At 37.0% G+C, this 22,329-nt stretch overlaps 1 protein-coding gene across 1 annotated transcript in view; it reads left to right on the top strand.

The window, feature by feature from the left end:
• Window positions 1-22,329, top strand: part of LOC149194395 (uncharacterized) — a 125,192-nt gene that overhangs the window by 57,851 nt on the left and 45,012 nt on the right. Inside the window, exon 4 of the mRNA XM_089405077.1 lies at window positions 17,456-17,557. Within this exon, the coding sequence (XP_089261203.1) occupies window positions 17,456-17,557 (102 nt within the window). The remainder of the gene's footprint in view (window positions 1-17,455; window positions 17,558-22,329) is intronic.

Here is a 22,329-nt window from a genome sequence, read left to right on the forward strand (position 1 = left end):
TAGTGGTTCTAAATACATACCACTCAGGTGGGAGTCCTCCAAGGGTGGTGAGAGTAAGTTCCCTGTTAGGAATGAATTCTCCAATTGAGAGTAGATCATTCTTGATCTCAGTAATCCTCAAGAAATAGGATTGAATGTCCTCGTCCTTGCCCTTCTTAATATCTTTCAACTTATTCTTGAGAAAGAGAATTTGATTAGCATTACAAACCTTGAACATGCTGACCAACTTGTCATATATCTCTTTGGAGGTCTTCAATTCGGAGATATAGACCACTAGATGCCTGTCAATGGAGTCCCTGATAATCTTCTTCGCTTTGACTTCAACCTTATTGTACTTGGTCTTCACAACAACTGGTGCATTTGAAGGAGGCTCATGGATTTTACTCTGCATATAATCCATCACTTCCTTCTCTTCCAAGGTCAAATCAAGAGACATCTTCCATCCATGATAGTTAGATTTATCATATGGCTTTTATTCAGCCGGGAAGTAGGACGAGGAACCCATTGAGTCTTTTGTCATTGTCCAACTATCTTTGGTGATTGCTCTTTCACTCTTGCTTGGGCTTTGTCTTCACCTTACCTTTGATACCATGTTAATTTAAGGCAACAATGGTATGTTCTATGCTTTAGAGCAATTTTACTTCAATTTCTTTATGCGCCCAATATCAATTTTAGTTAGCAATCACATAAACATGTAAGTAAAATGCTGATAGAACATAAACATAAACAATAGAAGACAAGCCAAGACAAAAGGACACAAGATGTGGCACCAGCTAGGGACAAACCCCAATGTGGGGAAACCCTTTGATCAAATCTTCTTTTAGTCTTCAATAGTTCAGCAGAGAGAGATAGTACAATTTACAAATTCTGATAATTTATAATAGCAGCAAAAGAGCCCTAACCGGAAAAGTCGACGCTGGTCAACATGGCAGATTTGACCCTCAAAGATTCGGTCAACTTATACCAACTTCGGCCTCCAAACAACAAGATGAAACAACTCTCAAAACAATTGAATTCTGTCCAGTCAAACAGTCAACTTGCGGTCAACCCTAACCATATTCAACGCTGGTCAAAACTCCTCGATTTTTGTGCCTAGAATTGCAGCTTGCTTAGGCACAAATTCCTCACCCAAACTGAAGTCAAAACAGGGCAATGCATCAAGTCAACGCAGTCAAACAATCTCCCAACAACTTGGTCAATGTTGTTCAACGCAGCAAATAGAAACCATAGTTCACACAAGTGGAGAGGGAAAACTGCCTCGGATAGTGGGACCAATCACAAGAGGAGAGAGAGATATGTGTGATGAGATCATGGTGAAAATGACTTGAGATCTCCTCCGTTTTATATGCAATGTTGAGGATGAATTGGGGGCTTGTGTGCCTGTTTTGCTCACTGACCGAACTTGACAATTTGTCCATAATATAAATAAATTTATATCTTCATTTGTACATGTCAAAATTGGATGATCTTTAGATCAATCCTACACCTTTTCGAAAGAGGAATCCAATAAAAATATCAGCTGTCATAAATAAGATGACCCATGTGGAGTTTGGCCCTAGTTGCCAATTTTAACACTTTGATAACTGCTTGTGATATATTTTTAGTTAACTTAGATTAGCTTCTTCTTTTACATGTTTATTATTGGTGTTCTCTTCATCAAACAACTCCCAAACCATAAAGAACAATAAGACATGAGGACACAAAATATAGGCGATCAATTGATGAATTCCAAGATCTATGGCCCTTGACCAAGACTCTCCAAGACCATGTCAAATCTTTCCTGCTTTCTAACAACCTCTGTAATTTCGATCCCTAGTAGATTATTCTGCAACTTCAACCTGCCCAACAAATTCTTTGCAACTTCGACCTGCCTGGCAAATTCTTCTGCAATTTCGATTTTCCCAACAAATCCTTCTGCAAAAACCCAAGCCTCTGTACATGTGGAAAATAATGGTAAATTCTTCCTCCTCTCCTCTTTGCTTGAGACGATTCTCTCTCCTGGAGAACTCGACTTGCAAAGTGACCTTGATGATGCCCTAATTCGACTTCTGCAACTTGACCTTTTCTAGTGCAATAAATTCCCTAATCCTTTTGAATGTGTGGAGAGAAGTGGCCCAAAAACAATCCAAAGATCTTGTCCTTTTTCTTCTTCCTTCATCCTTTTCTTTGCTTCTTTCTCTCTCTTGTGTGAGTGAAGTGACCGTCCAAAGTGAGGTCGATGTCTCTCTTAGATATAGGCCTTCTGCAAGGTCGAATTGCACCCTTTAGGCCGACTTGTCCAATTGAGTAGGCCTACTTGATCTTTGCAACATGACGAGGTCTTGGAGGGTCTTTTGACTCAAATAATTTTTTCTTTACAATATGTAACATGCCCAAATAGGTTTTCAATACATGACAATGACTTAATTGACTTGTAGACTACATAACAAGTGCTAGAAGATCTCAATGGGTGCTTGACCAAAAAATAAATTTCCCTTGAGCATGAAAACCATACCTCAAGAATAACAATAATAATTTTTTTTCTTTTCATTAAATACATAAGTCATGATTACATATGTCATTATGAAGACCAAACCTAGTTACATATTTCAACACTCCCTCTTAACTAGGGAGGTATTCATAATCCATGCAAGCTACTTGGACATTTTCAATTTGAAGAATTCTCATAAGAAGAGTCGGATTGGTAAGCCATTTATTTGCATTATATCAATCAACATTGTCACATAGCAAGGCCTTGACTAACAACTCTATCTCTCCACAAGATCTGAGCACAACGCTGGTGAGTTTAATGACTGTCAAACACCATCATCATTGTCTCTCAAGGCACATACCCCACCCGGGTGTTCACAGAGTATGTTTTTCCAGGACTATTCCTATCTTGGATTCCCAGTCCTAAAAGAATATCGGTCCTCTTCGACTACTCTTATCTTGGATGCCTTGCCACATCCTCAAAAAGTGTCAGATGTTAGATGCTTACCCAATCCTCCATTCTCTCTTCGCAATATGAAGACAAGAATGGTGCGTCTATCTCTCCCTCTCAACTAGGGAAGATATACCCATTCCTATAAAGGAATGTACCCAAGCTCCCTCTTATCCAGGGACTTGTCCAAGCCCCCTCTTAACTAGGGACTTGCTCCAACAACTTTTTGCTTTAGGTGGAGATCACGGTACTCTCAACTGCTTGTTGGGTCTCCTTCTTTCAATGTCATGAAGTTCATCCTTTTCATGATGGAGCCTTCATTAGTCGTAGGGCATTGACCATCCATCACTTTCCTTCATGAACCATATTAGTCATGTCATCCTTCTTTTCATTGGAAAGTGATCTTCTAGTCCACATATGGCTTTTCTACATACTGCTACCTCTTCCAAGTCATGTTTCCTTTTGGATCTTCCATCCAACCAAATGAGTGCTAGTTGTAGGTGATACTACACTCTTTTAGTAGCCCTGTATTAACCCATCTAGATATTGTTCAAAAATAAAAAATGAACATCAAATCACAATTACCTTTTGTGATGGCCTTTCATCATGACATTTTTCTTGCTTGCAACATCAACATCTTGTACATTCATAAGCACATCTCTAAGATTTCATATGTGAAGGGTCTCCTTTCTTTACGGACCGTATCACTGTCTTTTTCTATATGGAGATGTCATGATCAATTCTTCTAGTTGTTAGATGTTGACTTCCCTTTTTCTTATGTGACCATAGTTGCATTTTTCACGATATCTTCTTTCTTTCTTCACATATTGCTTCCCAGGAACTAATAGTTCCTTCATTTTTGTCAACTACCTCATATTCCATATGAGGACAGATTATGTTGATTTCATCTTGTCAATATGTGAACCATGTCTTTATGCATCTTTTCAAAGGAAGATATCCTTGATCATGCTCACGAGGTAGAGTATTACCCATGCTGTTTGCAACTATATGACACGACTAATCTATCAAATATATACATACCTCTTTTCTCCTTTTGATCATCTAGACTTCCTTTGAGAGTACTTCAATCATCTTGACCTGTTGCATTCCTTTGTCACTATACCATCATCCTTCTAAACAATGTATTCCATATAGGGTGGAATGATCAACGAGACACTTGCTTCTTCCAGGTAGAGGTGAATCTTCTAATGAAGATTCTAGTGGAGGATCTTGATTATCCTCATCCTGCAAATGCTCCTTCCAAACGATGTTGATGTATGATGAAATATTTTTGTCCCTTATCATGCTAGATGAATTTCTTCTACCAATAAGTAATACTTATGCTTTTCATGAGGTAACCAAGAGCTACTATCTTTCTATGATGACTGCTACATTCATGTAGGCTTCTATTTCAGCTATCCTTTCAAGCTTCTATAATCATGTCATGAGCTCTTACTTCAATTGTATGCTTCCAATACGATGTCATCGCCTAATATGATGCATCCAATGACACTTACAATGATAGCTATTATTTATAAAACTAAAAGAAAACTTAGTAAAGGAGATTATCTCAACCATAGTAGAGATCTCTCACTTTCTCCTTTGATTTCTTCTTCTCATGTTCTTCCACTTCTTCGGATGGGATTCTTCCCTTCCTCTTTTGTTGTTGTCTTTCTTGAGTTTAGGACAATTTCTCTTAGTGCCCATATTCATGACAGCCATAGCATTGTATCTTCAACATATCCTTCTTGTTCTTTTCCTGAGGACCAACTTTCCAAACTTTCCTTTCCTCTTAGCCATGGCAGCAAATGCTTGAACTTGCTTGTTTGATCTTACATCTCTTTTTGCCTTCATCTTGGTTTCTTCAATCTTACAAAATGACCAAAGCTCACTGAATGGGGTAGCTTCCTTCTTTCCATAGATGCTTGATACAAAGTTGCTCCATTCCTCTGGTAGTGCATTGAGCACCACAGTGGTCATTTTTTTACAAGACATTATTTCTCCCAGTTCTTGTAGTTGGCCTCTTATTTTTGATACACTCATAAAATATGAGGCCATTCCATCTTCCTTTGAGATATTCATTTTGTATAACTCGTTTCTCAAAGATATCACTTCTCCAACAATACTTATGAAGAACAATTCTACTAGCTTCTTATATATTTCTTTTGATGTCTCCAATTTTGCAAGATATGGTATGAGGGGATCCTTGATGGATACTTTAAGGACCCTTCGAGCCCTAATTTCTCCTTTTATATACTTGGCTAGGGCTTGAGCTTCTTCTTTTGGAGGTTTAATGATTGAGCCCTTAACATATTCAACAACTTCAATTTCTATGAGGATCAAAACTGTCCTCTTCTTCCATGCAAGAAAGTTTGATGACCCAACCAATTTGTTGTTTTCCTTGCAAAACGAAGTCATTTTGATAGCAGATTCAATCATAAATATAAACGTACCTGTCAAGTGAAGATGCTTCTTGATGTCAATATCTTCAACTTGATGCTATCTTGATTTTTGATGATGATGTTGATAATAGAAGATGTCTTTCTTCAAAAGTGATCCTTCAAAGAGAGGGAGATCACCTTGATTCCTTGATGATGATGTCAACGCCGCTTCTTGCTTCCCTTGGATGTAGAGACTTCCAGATGCTTCAATGAGTAGTCCTCCTTTAAGTGGAGGTAGGGCCCTGTAGATCTTTTGTTTGTGATGATGAGTGATCTTGTCAAGAATGCTTGAAGCATATAACCCTTCTTTGGATGAGCTAGGGTTTTGAGGTCTTCTTTCTTTGAGATGCGATGATCCTTGAGATGAATGGTCCTTCTTGATGATTGATGTTCTTGATGATCTTCTTGTGCTTCGACCCTTGAGTGTCCCTTCTTTAAGCTGCCTTTCATTGTCTTGCCACCTTAACTTTGATAACATGTCGAGAAATCTAGGTGCAACTAGATTAGGTGATTTCTATTCCTTTGATAACTGCTTGTGATATGTTTTTACTTAACTTGATTAACTTCTTCTTTCACATGTTTATTATTAGTGTTCTCTTCATCAAACAACTACCAAACCATAAAGAACAATAAGACAAGAGGACACAAAATATAGGTGATTAGCCAGGGCCAAAACCTCTCCAATTGAGAGGAAATGTAATATTCCTAATTGGAATTTAACAACTAATACCAAGCAATGGACTAGGAACAATAAATAAACTGGAACTCATACATAATCAAAACACCAAAATGTCCAACAACACAATCTGAGCCATTTTATTAATTTTATGATAAAAGAGTATATAAATTGAGCTGAAATTTTGGAACCTGGGCTTGCTATGCAAGCTGAGCAGAACCTGGAAAGATGGCCCAAACCCAAGTGGTAGAAATGGTCTTGGATTGATTTGTGCACTATCTAGAAATAATCTGCTACTTTATGCTCACTGGAATGTTGATCTTAGGGTTAAATACTCCTTGGAATGCTCTGAAAATTTAGCTCTGAACTCCTCTGCCAAAACCCAGAAAAACCTAGAAATGGTTTGGCCCAACTCCAAGCCAAAACTGAGCCCACCAAGTGATGCAAATTCCTTAGCTAAGTAACAATTCGCCCTGCTATAAGAATGTGGATTTTAGGATTGAATATCGCTCGAAAGTTTTTGTAAAATATCCGAAGAAAGGGTTTGGGCTGAATCCACCAATCCTTGGTGACCCCAACAAGTGTAAATTGCCCAATCTAGGCTGAAAATGCCATATAGTTTTGATACTACTGAATTGTGCCCAAATCTACCACGAGAAATTTCTCCCAGCTCTAGCTAAATTCTCCAATGAGAAATACCTCTTATCTTCAGCCCTTATCTCTCCCGACTCCACTTGTTTAAACTCCTGCGCAACACTTGGTCAAATAGCTTCTGCACCCCTACGAAAAGATAGAAAAATCAACCCAGGTAATAACTTCCAATCCAGCCCAACGAATCGTTGTCCAAACTGTTGAAGGAAATGTAACTAGGTTTGGTCTTCATAAATGTGCTTTTGATATTTGTACTTATTCAAGAAAATAAATATTATTTTTATAATATATGTCAATGAGTTTCTTGCTCATTGAAATAGGTCTAGCACATGTTAAAGTGCTATAGGTGAGTCAAAGAGTCAAAAGAAAGTTTGAAAACCCTTAAGGGCATGTTACACCATGTATATATTTGTATAAGAGTCAAAGAATATCCCTCCTAGCAAAGACAAGTCCTCTCCATGCAATGACATCACCAAAAGGAGAAAAAACGATGAAGAAAACTCAAGTCGGCCTACTATCCTCAAGTCGGCCTAAGGGAGGGACAATCCTCTATATATAGAGGTTGTCCACTCCACCAACGCCAAACAACTCACCTCTGAATTAGCGAGCAAGAGAAGTCGAGAAAAGAGTGAAAGAAGCTGAGTGTAAGGAGCCTCTAGTGCAACGAAGAAGGTGAAGAGAAGACCGAAGTTTAAGGGGCTATTCTAAGGGTCGAACACAGTCACACATGCGAGAAAAAGAGGCCTCTTTGCGGTCATAACAACAACAACATATTAGTCCCATATCTCTCAGTCCCATATCTCTCATTGTTTGGGCTAGTAACTTAGGCCTATAAGGCCTCCCACTAGAGCGAAGAAGAGTCTCTCTCAAGCAAAGATAGAAGAAGTCAAATATTCAAGGAAACCACCCACACGTGTGAGAAACTAGGGCTGTTGTGCTGTCACAACAAACCTACAACTACACATCAAGAAGAAACTCGGCTAGTCAAGAAAAAGGAAGGTGTCTCCTTAGGTGAAGTATCTCACTAAGTATAAAAGACAAGTATCTCTTCTAGAGTTCACATAAACAAGGTCTATCTCTAGTTGAAGAAGGAAGAAGGAGGACGAAGTGCCAGAAGAAGGAGGACGAAGTGCCAGAAAATAAGGTGTAGGAAAGAGGAAGGGTTTGACTTGTGCTTGGAGGATATTCTTTTCAAGGGTCTAGGGTTTGGCATTGATCAATAAGAAGCTTCAATAAGAGAAACTTTTTAAAGGGTTTTCCTCTCAAGAGAAGAGAGGTTTTGGCCCTGGCAGAGAGGCAACATCTTGTGTTCTTGTTCTTATGTTTTTGGTAGCAGTTGGATGAAGCACACACATGCATTAATAAGAAGAAGATTAAGCTAACAAGAAAAGTAAAAGAACTCCACAAATTGTTATCAAGTAAAGAAGAATCACAATACACCTAATTGCCCTTGGTTCTTCAACACAAACTTTGGTCTAACAATAAGAAAATTCCCTGCAAAAGCCCGAAGCCTCTAACGCACGCGTGCTCCCACAATGTGCTCCACAAAAATACTTTTGCGCTCAAGAAATGTGCATTGCTGCGTAAACTCTTGCAATGATGTCCAATGGAAGCTCTGAATTGAGCTCTCCAAATTGTCTCACTAGGGAGACATTCGAAGTTCTCCGAAATGAGGGTGGAGGGTGGAATTCCCGCTTGGAAATTCCTTGTGCTGAACAACATGGGTTGTCTTGGCTAAGCCACTGAAGAGAACTAGTGTTAAATTGTCAAATAATCAAAAGATACCAAATGTAGGCCTCCAAGCTCTATTTATAATTGCTAGCGCTCTCCGTTGGTGGTCCCCACCTTACACTAATAAAATATTACTTTGCTGCCATTCTTCATTAAAATAATAATTTCCACTTTTCTCCCACAAAATAATATTTTCTCCTTTTTATTTAATATCACCAAAAATTGGAAAAACTCCCTACTGAATTTTGCACTCACAAAAATTGAGAACATTACAGGAAAACCCACAATAAGTCTTCTCTTCTTATAGACCTTCAATTGACGAATTCCAAGACCTATGACCCTTGACCAAGATCCTCCAAAACAAAGTCAAATCTTTTCTGCTTTCCAGCATCTTCTGCAATTTCGATCCCGAGTAGATTATTCTACTACTTCGACCTGCCCAACAAATTCTTTTGCAATTTTGACCTGCCCAACAAATTCTTTTGCAATTTTGACTTGCCCAACAAATCCTTTTGCAAAAACACTAGCCTTTGTATGTGTGGAAAATAATGGTAAATTCTTTCTCCTTTCCTCTTTGCTTGTGATGGTTCTCTCTTCTAGAGAACTCGACTTTCAAAGTGACCTTGATACTACCCTAATTCGAATTCGGCAACTCTACCTTTTCTATTGCAATAAATACACTAATCTTTTCACATGTGTGGAGAGAAGTAGCCCAAAAACAATCCCAAGATCTCATCATTTTTCTTCTTCATCCTTCTTTTATTATCTTCTTTCTCTCTCTTGTGATCGAACTTGTGTGAGTGAAGTGAGTGTCCAAAGTGAGTTCAAGGTCTCTCTTATATATAGGCCTTTTGCAAGGTCGAATTGCACCCTTTGGGCTGACTTGATCTTTTCAACATGACGAGGTCTTGGAGGGTCTTTTGACTCAAGTAAATTTTTCTTTACAATATGTAATATGCCCAAATGGATCTTCAATACATGAAAATGACTCAGTTGACTTGTAAACTACATAACAAACCCTAGAAGCACATAATGGGTGCTTAACCAAAAAATAAAATTCCCTTGAGCATAAAACCCATGCCTCAAGAATTAAAATAATAAATTTATTTTTTCTCTTTTCATTAAATACATAAAATCATGATTACATATGTCATTATGAAGATCGAACCTAGTTACATATTTCAACAATGGTCTCTTTTCTGATTTCAGCTTCTTTGCAGAAGTCAATGAAATCACTGGAAGTGAACTCTTTTCCATTGCTAGATCTGAAAATTTTGATCTGCTTTCCAGTTTGTTCTTGTACTAGAGCTTTGTAAGTTTTGAACATGTTAAAATCTTGACTTCTATTTTTTAGCAAATAAATTCATGTTTTGTGAGAAAAATCATCCACAAAGATAATATAATACAAGTAACCACCAAGAGAAGTTATAGCATTGGTCCACATAAATCAGAATGTACAAGATGCAACACCTGACTGGTTCTACTTTTGCTTGAAGGGAATGGTCCATTCACTTGCTTTCCGCTTGCACATCTTTGGAAAACACCATCATGATTAGATCTGATTTCTGGCATTCCAGAAACCATCTTTCTCACATGAGGTAATGCTTTGTAGTGCAAGTGAGCGAACCTTCGGTGCCAAAGTTCACTTTGATGATTGATATCATGGATTAGTGCATGAATAGGTGTTCCATTGATTTTGTATAGACCTTCACATCTAGATCCTAGAGTGAGGGCATCTCTCATGTTGGATCTCGATGGCCAAGTGAGAACTTTACCATTTATGAAAGCAACTTTCATTCCTTTATCTTCTAATGCTAATATGGACACAAGATTCTTCTTTTAACCAAGTACACAAAACTTCTTGAAGAGTCAAAATTTTACCTTGATCTAGATGGAAAGAAACAAAACCCAATCCCTTTATGGGATATGTAGGTTTATCTCCAAGAATGATGTTCAAATCTTTGTCCCTCTCAACTAGATTAGAGAGTACTTTGTATCCCGTAAGGTGCCTTGAAGCACCACTATCAACCAACCAACTATCACAAGAATCTACAGGAGATGAACTAGAAAGAGAAAAAACAAGAAAGTACTCTGATTGAGTCTTAGTTGCATTATTATCATACCTTTGGTTCCTTGAGGAACCATAGTTTCTTTTGTGAGCAAAAGAAGCTTCTCTTTTTCTTCTATAATCAGATTTGTTGGAACGATTGTTGAAGTTGGATTTTGATGTTCTTTTGTTTTTTGAACAATCACGAGCATAGTGGCCATGCTTGCGACAATTGTAGCATTGGACTTTTGATAAGTCTCTGGTCTATTAAGAGGAGTTGTTGGGAGCATACTCTCTCGATTAATGCATTCCTCTTCTTCTTTACTTATACAACAAAGGCAATAGGTTCTATCTCCTCATGCTTGGGAATTCTCTCTCTGGAAATCATTCTGGGTTCTTCTAGACTCCACTTTCCTAGGAGCTCATCAAATGTAGGAAGCATGTCATTATTACTAATGGTAGTAATAAAAATGTCCCAAGAAAAAGGAAGACCTCCAAGCGTAATTAGTACAAGTTCTTTATTGGAAACAACTTCACCAGAAGTTGACCGCTGATCTTTTATTTTTGATACCCTCATGAAGTATGCTTGAATGGTTTCTCCTTTGTTCATCTTAATATCCTTGCGTTGATTCTTCATAGCAAGAATTTGACTCAAGTTGTTCACTTGATACATTCCAATCAGTTTGTCATACATTTTCTTTTTTCAGACTAGAGACATAAATAATGAGGTGGTCTCCAAGAGAGTCAAGGATAATCTTTTTAGCCTTGACTTCTCCTTTCTTGTATTTGGCTTTAATAGCAACATTGGAGTTTTCAGCTGGTTCTGCTACCTCTCCTTCAACATACTCTAGAACATCATGTTCCTCAAGGGTAATATCTAATCTAGCCTTCCAAGGGAAGAAATTTGAAGCATCAAACAACTTCTCTTCATTCTTAAAGTAGGAGGAAAACATCTTGATCTACTCAAATTTCACCAACAAATAGAAAGGGACAAGAAGATATATTTCAGCTGTAAATGAGATATTTACGCAACAAAAAGGAAGAAAAATTTCATCAAAAAATGACCAAAAAGTAGAAGGAACAACAAGAGATATTTTAGTAGAAAGAGAGTTGCAAATGAAGTGGACAACAAACTATATTTCAGCAGAAAGAGAGCTACAAATGGAGCGGACAACAAGAGATATTCCAGTAGAAAGAGAGTTGGAAATGGAGCTGACAACAAGAGATATTCCAACAGAAAGAGAGTTGGAAATGGAGTTTGTCTTCTTGAGCTTGTCTTCACCAAAGTTTTGATACCATGTTTAAATTTTGATGCTCTATGCTGTCACAATCACTTAAATTCAAAACTTCTTTATGCTGCAAAATAAGTTAAATAATTGTAGATAAAACATAAACCATATAAACCATATGCACAATGGAAGACAACCAAGAATTCTATGACACAGAGAAGTTAGGTCAATGACTGGGGCAAAACCCACAATGGGAAAACCCAACTAGATTCTTCTTTTATTATAAATCAGTTGTTCAACAGAGATACACAGTGCAATGAGAGAATGAAGATGTTCACCCAAATCTGAAGAAGATCTCTGACAACAGTAGCTGATGCAAACACTGAATCACTTTGGCTTTCCAAGATCTGCGCTTGCTCATCAAGATTCTCTCTTTCTCTCACACACAATCTTCCTCTAGACTATCCAACTCTCTCTTTCTCAAGTTTGAAATCTCCTTTCACAAGCACAAGTGTATCAAGTGAGGATGAGAGGCACAAATATATAGGAAGTGCAAGTAGGTCAAATTCATGAGGGAGTAACTCCTATCCCTCGAGGAGTGGGATAGGAGTGACATATGCCAAAATAGGAGTGTAACTTATGCCATAAATGAGAGGAGTGTAACTTATGCATTTAGGAGAGAAGTGTAACTTATGCATTAAAGAGGTGTAAGAGGAATCTTTTTATGACAAGTCATTAAAGTCTATAAGAGAGTGTAAGAGGTGCGTAAGATCATTAAAAAGAGAGAGTAACATATGCATTAATTGAGGGGAGTTACATATGACATGGTTGAGTCTCATGATTGAGAGACTTGAATTTATTTTTAATAATGATATAATAATAATATTGATGATTACGTTAAAAAATTAAACAATTGAGATTGATTAATGACAAGGTAAGAGACTTTCCATCATATATATATGATTACGAATTGATGGAACATTGGAATGTGATTTGCTATTTTTGGACAGTCATGGTTGCAAAGATAGACATGACTTTCTATGTTTAGGTCACTTTAGAAAGGTCAAAAATGAATTTTAATTCAAGGAAATTCATTCGATAACTGCCAATTTTCAACAACAAATGCAACCTTGAACGATGGTCAAAAGTCAAAGTCAGCCCAAAAACAGTGCAAAATACCCAGTCAAACTTGGTCAAAGAGAATTTCTTGCAGTCAAATCTGCAATTTCCTGCAGTCAACCTTTGGTCAAATTGCCCAGATTACCTCAGTTTCTATGCCAGTCAACTCATCCTCTAAGAGATCAAAGTTTTCCCAGTCAAAGATGTTGATGTTGGGTAGCATCGGATGTGCTCTAGCACCGAAATTTTGTGGGGATGATAGAACACATGAGATCTCCAAGACCCAAAAATTGTTTGGAGAAATTCCACCTGGATTGTGAGTTATTAAAATAATTAATATTTTTAATGGGGTTCCTAAGTCTAAACTTAAGAAAATAAAAATCTTAATGGGTATTAATAAAAATATGGACGAGAAGCTTCTAAGAGACGAGGATCAAGTCTGTTCTAATCTTAGTCGTTGATTAGGGACTTAATCTTGACCGTTGGTTCATCAACAGGAAAAGTATAAGAGGAGGCTTGAGGGTCAGTTGGAGATACACCAAGTTGATCAGTTAGTTCGATTTTTCTGGGGTGTGGTTTGCTGAGAAAATCGAACCAGTGATCTGAGTTGTAGTGAGAGGGGCAAAAGCAAAGATTTGGATCGGAAAGGAGTTTCAAGCCAAAGAGTACGTGGTAGAGGGGCAACAGTAGCATCAGAGAGGCAGCACAGAGGCCAACGCAGCCTAGGAGGGGCTCATGCAGAGCTGATGCATGCCAAGAGGATCTCTTGCAGTGGCAGTGTAGATTATTCATCAAGAAGTTCAAGATTTTGCTAGAGAGTGAGGTTCAAGGCCAAGAAAGCTGAACAACAGTCTTCCTCCAGCAAATTGATCTAGCATAAGGGGTGACGTAGTCTTCTGAAGGCAAGACGCTGGCCCACATAGTGATTGCATAGGGACTTCACAGTATCTGTCGGGAGGAGCTAGATCACTCATTGGATCAGCTGTGACTTGAGGAATGAGGTAAGCCCTCGTATGTATTTCTTGCTGCCGAGATTTCTCTGAAATGTTAGTTGATGAGGCAACTTCTTGTACTCAAATTCTACTTGCTTAATAATACAAACCCTCTATCTGCTCCACCGGTTTTCCCAAGTTGGGATTTTCCAGGGATGTGTTGTCCAAAAATAACGGTGTCCCTTGTGTGTTTCTCTCATATATTGTTTCATTTTATGATCTGTATGTCAGTGTAGTCTGCAGTAGTGTTTTTCATCACTGCTTATAAATTAAATAACTTGTTGAATGAAATAACAAGTAGGAGATGCTAAACCAGTAACTGCAGTAGGATTTCTGTTTGTAAAGATTCAGAAATTTTCACAAAAGCAAGTCAAATCATGAAGAAAATCTCAGTCAAACTGAAGTCAAACTGTCCTAGTAAAAAATCAATGCAGAAGAGGTAAAAAATGCCTCCAAGAACCTCACACATGTGAAGAGAATAAGGCTGCCTCAGACCTGTATGAAGCAATCAAATGAGGAGAGAGAAGAAATGTGTTGAGTTGATGAGGTGCCAAATGAAGTTGAGGTCACTTGTATTTATATGTGTTGGAGGAGGGCTAATTTGTCCTTAGGCCGACCTTGTTAATTTGTGCAACTGTGGGTTTCACTTCAAAAATACACTTTCCCATGTCCGAATCAAGTGTTTCAAAGGTCAAATTTGGTCCTCTCGGAAAGAGGAATCTAGTCCCATGATTGGAATTTGTCACTGAGCTGCCAATTAACAATGCGTAGTACAGTTGACATGATATTGGCATTGTGGAAATCCATGGGAATAATTTTGTCTAGTAGATTTTATGCCAATGTAATGGCATGCAACCCATTTTTATAAATCAGATCAACAGGAAACTCCGATGGAAAATAAAATAATTGTAGGCGTTTCTTTCTCACGTGACAGCTACATAGATATAAAGGATACTTGAGTACTTTTGGCTTTGAGTTTGTAAGATGAAAGAGCACATTTTCCAGGATTAGATGTTGCTGTAGAAACAAGGATACCTAGAGTGTTGATAGCAGGTGATCAAAAAGGTTTTATTTTGTAAGACTTTGTCAGTTACAATGGTTAGACAATATTGGTGACAATTCAAGGCAATTCCTTTGTGATGTGTTTTAAAAAATACTATTATTATATGTTATGTTTGCTTTTACATGACAAAACCCATCAGAATAGAGCATATGATTTTTCTTTGTATTATTGCATCAAATTATCATTATAAATCAGGTCATCACATGATTTTTATTCAATACAAGTGTCTGAATTTAAACCCTTTTTGCTGAGGGATCAGATCATACTTCCAATTTTCATGTTTTTAGAAACAAATTCAACATAGTAATTTGATTTGAAGATGGGTATCTCTGAACCAAATTTTTAGGATGATTGCTTTTAATTGTAATTCTCATGTCAAGGTTATGGAGAAAAGTTGTAAATTCACATGTTATCAATAGAATTCCGAGTTACCATGCCCATAATGCAAAATTGCTCTGCAATTGATTTTGCTACAGCTGTTTCCCAGTTTTGGGTGCTACTGCATGTAATCCCATTGGCATAAAATATATAATGGATGTCCAAACTGCAAACAACTTAACAAAAGTAGTATTTAAAATGTTTAATGAAGTCTTTTATATGTGAAAAAGAAGCCACACTACATTGAGAAGTACAACTCCAAATCTAAAGTAGTTTCCATGTCAGCAAGGCCCCAAAATGGTTATTTGTTAAGAATCATGATGCCTTACTGTCGGCTGAGCTCCACCAAAGGTATTGATTCAAATGACAGATTGAATTGTATCAGAAGATTGACACCTATTTTGTTGTAGCAAATGACATTTATAATCACTCTGGACGATTAATTGGTGGTTTCTAGGTACATATTAATGTCCATTAGCCAGCTGCTCATGTATCAAGCATGGATCCCATTAACATTGGTGCTGATATAAAACCACATCAACTTATCTGTCACAAGTTTGCTTGGGGTTTTTAGTATTTATGTGATATAGAATTGCAGTACTTTTTTGCCACATCATTCTAATAGGAGTTTCGGCTATGTTGTGTAAAATAGTAAGTAGCTTCAAGGAATTAAGATTCAATATTTTCATCCAAAGCTATATGGTGAAGGGATGAAGTCGCATTATAGCTATTTATCTATTTTGATAGGAAAATTATCATTGAACAATGAACATTTCAGCAGGAAATTCATGAGGGGTTTGGCTCATGATATAGTTTCTCCTGTAGGTGGGGATTGTGCACTATCCAGACTCCAGATAATGGCAGATTTGAGCATCACACCCCACTAGTATTTTGTGTAATCTTACACAGCAACCACTGTAACTATTTCTCTCTTTGTTGCTTGTCTTCCCATTTACTGCTTGGAGATTAGGAAGACAATAGTACATAAGCTAGGATTTTGTTTTTATTTTTCCATGCTGGAGTAATCATAGAGCAAGTGATGAATTTAACCCACAAAATCCACAGTGCTAGTCGGAGAAGAGAGCAACCTTCTTTGATAGAGTAAGTAATGAACTTCAAAGCCAATGTCAGGAGGTCCCTTTCCATCTTTACTGGTGACTCAGACATCCTAAGTTTCCTCCTGTTGATGAAACACTGATTAGAAAACATGATAAGGTTTTGGAGCTACTTTATGGTATGTTTGAGATCCATGGATTTGTATTTTCCTCTTGATTTAAAGGGGATGGATAAAATCCCCATGGCATGCCCTGCAAAAGAATGGTGACATGCTGTATAAGGAAACATGGATGCAACCACTCACAAGCCTTTTTGAAATTGGGAAGATTTGAACAAAGGCTTATGCATAAATTGATGTTATTGAAGATTATGACCAAAATATTTTGTACCAGTGTTAATGTGCTAAGATTCAATATGAAACAAGTGCTAAAATATAAACTCAATAGTGGGAAGAGGGCTAGGTCTCAAAAGGTCTATTCCCTAAAAATGAGTTCTCACCAGCGAGGTTTTCTTCTTGTGTATATCGAGGCAACACAGGAAAAAGACTAATACTCCATAGTGGGAAGGGGGTAGGTTCCAAAAGGTCTATTTCATAAAGATGAGTTCTTACCATCAAGGCCTTTTTCTTGTATTTCAAGGCAAGATTGGAGAAAAACTAATGAATTTTTCATCTCTTCTTCCTCTTTGCTTCTTTGTTATTTTGGACTGATGCAATGAAAAGATGAGTATCTATTTCACCCAGAAAAAGGATATTTTTTTAGTGGGAATGTCTCATAAGAACACACTCAAGACAAAGTGAATCTATGTGCTTTTTCACTTAGAACATCTTGGTCTAGTCAGCTTGGTTGTTAAACTTACCGTCTTGGGAACTTTGTTATCTCAATTTGCTTCTGAATTGTGTATATGGTTATGTTTATTATTTTTGATCTATTTGGTCAAGAAGCTCACTAATGAAAAATCTATACAAAGCTAGTGACTTGTGGAGTTTGTATTAAAATATTGGAAATGGAAACAAACTGGACTTAATTTTCAGCATAGGTTTAGTAAACATCTCTATTGTTGTTGTTGTGAATTGTATAATGTCAAGTGATATATGTAAATTAATCTGTCAAATGCATTGTATACTGAGATTGACACTATTACTTTGTGAAGGGATCTGTTGATGATCAAGTTATTAACAAGTACGTGACAATGGGATTCAATAAGGAGGCTGTATCCATTGCCGTGGCGAGTTTCGGTGATAATCAAAATAAGGTATCATTTTTATCTTATGATTTTTAGTTATAGGTGTGCATCCAAGAGGGTGTAGCTTGGTTAAAATCCAATGGTGATCCAATTTCTGTAGCTTGTACATTGCATGTCTAAATAGGTAAGTAGAAAGAGGTCGTAAAAAATCTACTATTTAAAGGGAGTTATAAATTCTACAAGTCTCATATTTTGTGCAAAGCAGTAACTAATATTTTACTCAAGTGGGAGTGTAGACTTCTTGCCAAAGATGGATGAGACAGGAGGTTACATAATATTATTGTACAATCTATATTCCTACCTTCGATAGATGAGCGTGTGTTTGATTACCATCACTTTTTTCCTTCAGTTATCCACTTGCATAACTTGCCTTGATATCAGAATCTCCTATCCAATTCTAACCTCTAAAAATGCTTGAAATTGACTGAATTGCTTGATGCTAATTTAGAAAAAGTCTGAGAATTCACCTTTCTCATTATTTCTCTCTTTTTTACTATCACATATCCCCTTTAGAAGTTTTGAGATCGTCATGTTTATCTTCTGTTTTGAGTGAATTCCACCTTGATTTCCTTTCTTTCCGTTTGTATTGAGCTCCCTTTCAGGTCTACTGAATATGAGGACATAGATATCAGATAACTAGTTTTTTCTTATGTTTCTTTGTCCCAAATATTTGTCATAAACTCAGCCATTACATGCTATTGAGCTTTAATTTTTTCAATTCTGAATATCGTTGCGTCCTCTCCTTTCAATCCAAAATATACTTAAGTTGCGGATACAGGGAAACAGCTATGCATTTCCGAAACAAAAAACACATGGAAAGTGTGACCCCCAAAAATTTGGAAATAGGGAAACTCGATACACACACACACACACACAATGTGCTTGATGCTAATTTAGCAAAAGTCTGAGAATTCACCTTTCTCATTATTTCTCTCTTTTTTACTATTACATATCCTCTTTAGAAATTTTGAGATCGTCATGTTTATCTTCTGTTTTGAGTCAATTCCACCTTGATTTCCTTTCTTTCCGTTTGTATTGAGTTCCCTTTCAGGTTTACTGAATATGGGGACATAGATATCAGATAACTAGTTTTTTCTTATGTTTCTTGTCCCAAATATTGGTCATAAACTCAGCCATTACATGCTATTGAGTTTTAATTTTTTCAATTCTGAATATTGTTGTGTTCTTTCCTTTCAATCCAAAATATACTTAAGTTGCATGATACAGGGAAACAGCTATGCATTTCCGAAACAAAAACACATGGAAAGTGTGACCCCCAAAAATTTGGAAATAGGGAAATTCGATACACACAAACATAATGTGCTATTTTGTAACGAACAAAGTTCGTACTCACAAGTTAAATACTCCAGAACGCTTTGAATATGAAGATGTGCATTTTCCATTGAAGATACAAGTATATATATATATATATATAAAATGTATGAATGAGAATATGATTTGGTTACAACTGACGGTCCTAAGGGTCCCATACATATACCTGGGTGGTACCCCTTCATGAACAGTCATGTCTCCTTAGTGTACTAGTCACTGTTAACTATGAATTCTTAATTATTTACATTCATAACATTGCCTTCCCCTTTAGAAAAGATTTTCCCTCAAATCTTATTAATGAAAATGTTTGATATCTTTTTTGTTTTTTGTTTCACAATGTCTCTTCGTCTTCTCAACTTGTGGAACTATCATCTTTGATGATACAAGACAATATGAACTTGAACTACAACATAATACAAGACAAGATGAACAAGACCAGATGACCTTGCCACTTGTGTTTTCTATGAGATTCCCAAGAGCTATATCCTTGAATTCCATAGATTCTAACCATCTTTCATGCTTCTCTATGATGATGTCTCGAGCTCTTGCTTTCAATGCTTCTATGATGCCTTGATGCATCCCATTCTTTTACTTACTGAATCATGATAGCCATATCTAACAACAAAAGACTTAGGAACTTTGGAAAGAACTTATGTGAGGAAGACTATCTCAATAGTGGAGATCTCTTACTTCCTCTTTCTTGGACTTCTTCTTTTCAGCTTCCTCCACTTCTTCGGTGATATGGGCTTCTTCTCTATCTCTCTTGTTATTGCCCTTCTTTAACTTGGGACAATCTTTCCTGTAATGCCCATATTATTTACATCCATAGCATTGAATCTTAGCTATGTTCTTCTTTCCTTTTCGAGGACCAAATTTTCCAAATTTTCCTTTCCTTCCAGCAAATGTTTGAATCTTCTCATTTGATTCTTCAACACTTTTTTCCCTCAACCTATCTTCTTCTATCTTGCATAGAGACCACAAGTTGTTGAATGGGATAGCTTTCTTGTCCTCATAGGTATTTGATACGAGGTTACCTTGTTCATCAGTTAGTGCATTTAGAACAATGGAGATCCAATATCATCTTTCCCAGATCTTGAAGTTCAGATCTTATTTGAGATGCTTTTGAGAGACATGAGGATATCCCTTCATCCTCTGATACCTTCAATTTGTGTAGATCAAATCTAAGTGATATGATCTCTCTTATGGCACTTTCAAAGAATCGTTCTACCAGTTTATCATATACCTCTTTAGATGTCTCCAGCTTTGCTATATAGAGAATGAGGGGATCTTTGACAAACTCCATAAGAATCTCTTGAGCCTTTAGATCCCTTTCCATGTATTCAGATAGTGCTTGTCCTTCAGATGGTTTGGAGACCTTCCCATTGACATGATCAATAACTTTATTTTCTTCAAGGATTATATCTGTCCTCCTTTTCCATGCAAAGAAGTTTGATGACCCAACCAACTTATAGATCTCTTTGCTAAATAAAGTCATTTATGCTAGATTAGATTATAGAAGAAAATGGTACATACTTATCAAGTGAGGATAAAATCTTCAACTTGATCCCTTTGATGATGATTGACAAAGATGTCTTAATGCTTCTTGGATGATCTTCTTCAATGGTAAGGACCTTGATTCGAATACCTCTTGAACTTGGCCTTCTTTTCTTGATGACGATCGCAAGACTTCTTTGTAGACTCCTCCTTCGATCTAGGGTTATAATGCTTCCTTTGAAGATCTTGTCTTAAAGATGATCTTTTCTTTTATGCCTTTTTCGAGATTTGATCCTTGAGTGTCCCTTGATAAGATGCCCTTCCTTGACTTAGTTACCTTAGCTCTGATACCATTTTAAGAAATCTAGGGCAACGGGATTGAGTGATTTCTCTACTATTAGTAAATACTTGTGAATGCTTTTCACTTCTTAGATTAGGATCTTCTTTTACTTAGGTTATTAGTGTTCTTCTTCATGAAACAACGACCAATGCATAAACCATAAAGAGACAAGAGACACAGAATATATGCTATCAGCCAAGGCCAAAACCTCTCACTCTTGAGAGGAAAACCTAAACAAAATCTTCTACTTATAGAGATTCCAATTGACTAATACCAAGACCAAGACCCTTGAACTATTTGCCACTCCAAAACCAAGACACAAGTTCCCTTGATGAGATCCTTAGACAATGACATTCAACCTTCTGCTCCTTCCCTTTTCTTAGCTCCTCTTCCACTTCGACCTCCTTCTACTTCAAACCTTCAGCCTCCTTGAATTAGGTCTGCAATCCTAATTCAGAAACCCTAGCTCATGCATAAGTCCTTATCTTATGCCTTTCTTCGCTTTGGATAGGGTCTTCTTCTAACTTGTCTCGGCCTCTCTTCTTGACTTGACCTTCTTCCAAATCGACTACCCAAGAGGACTGTTGCTCTTCTTGGATTCTACTACTGCAACTAAACTCTTGCTACCTCACACATGTAGAGGGTATAAACCCAAAAACAGACCTGAAAAAGAGCTCAGATTATACTCTTTTCTCCTTCGCTTGGCTTCCTCCTTGTACTTCACACCTTTTACTTCAAACTTGATGATGATCGAAGATTTGTGTCTGGAATGATGCCGAGAAACCCTATTTGTAGTTGTTTCCCATCAAAATAAGTTGACATGACTGCAAGTTGGGCCGACATGTCATTTGGAGTGGTATTATTATCTTTCTTGAAGCCGCCTTGAAGGGAGATACCATGTGCTTGTCTTGGAGGGCTTTCATACTTATCTAATGACTCATACAAAATGTAGCATGCCCAAGAAAGGTCCTTCATACATGACATAGACTCAAATTGACTTTTATGATTAGATGACAAATCTTAAAGGCTCACAATGGGAGGCATCACTAAAATAAAATTCCTTGCTCATGAAACCCATGAGACAAGCATTACAATAATTTTATTTTTCTTCTTTTCATCAATTACATAAAAGTACAATTACACGTGTCATTATGAAGACTAAACCTAGTTACACTTTTCAACAACCTGAAGTAAATCAAGAAATCACCACAAACAGGATAAAGCAAAATCAAATCACAAGAATTCCTTATCAACACCCAAATCATCAAAAGCAAATATCTCAACCAATTTGCAAATTCATATCCCGCAGACCTAAGACAAGTGACTTATGTTCCGAAGAACATCGATGTCACCATAATCCAATCTTATGATAACAATTCATCCCAAGTTTCCAATAACCACAAGATTCCACAAAAGGTTAATTTGGGATGGATAGATCATTTTACTATGTGACAATTTTGTACGACACTCAAAAGTTCATATTGTCTTGTATCATCAAAGATGATACTTCCACAAGTTGAGAAGACGAAGAGACATTATGAAACAAAAAACAAAAAAGATATCAAACATTTTCATTAATAATCTTTGAAGGCAAAGCTTTTCTAAAGGGGAAGGC

The sequence above is a fragment of the Pinus tabuliformis genome, chromosome 2_2, assembly GCF_031772625.1.
Source record: "Pinus tabuliformis cultivar Carrire ecotype Pingquan chromosome 2_2, CPIR1, whole genome shotgun sequence".
In the NCBI taxonomy this organism is placed as follows: Eukaryota; Viridiplantae; Streptophyta; class Pinopsida; order Pinales; family Pinaceae; genus Pinus; species Pinus tabuliformis.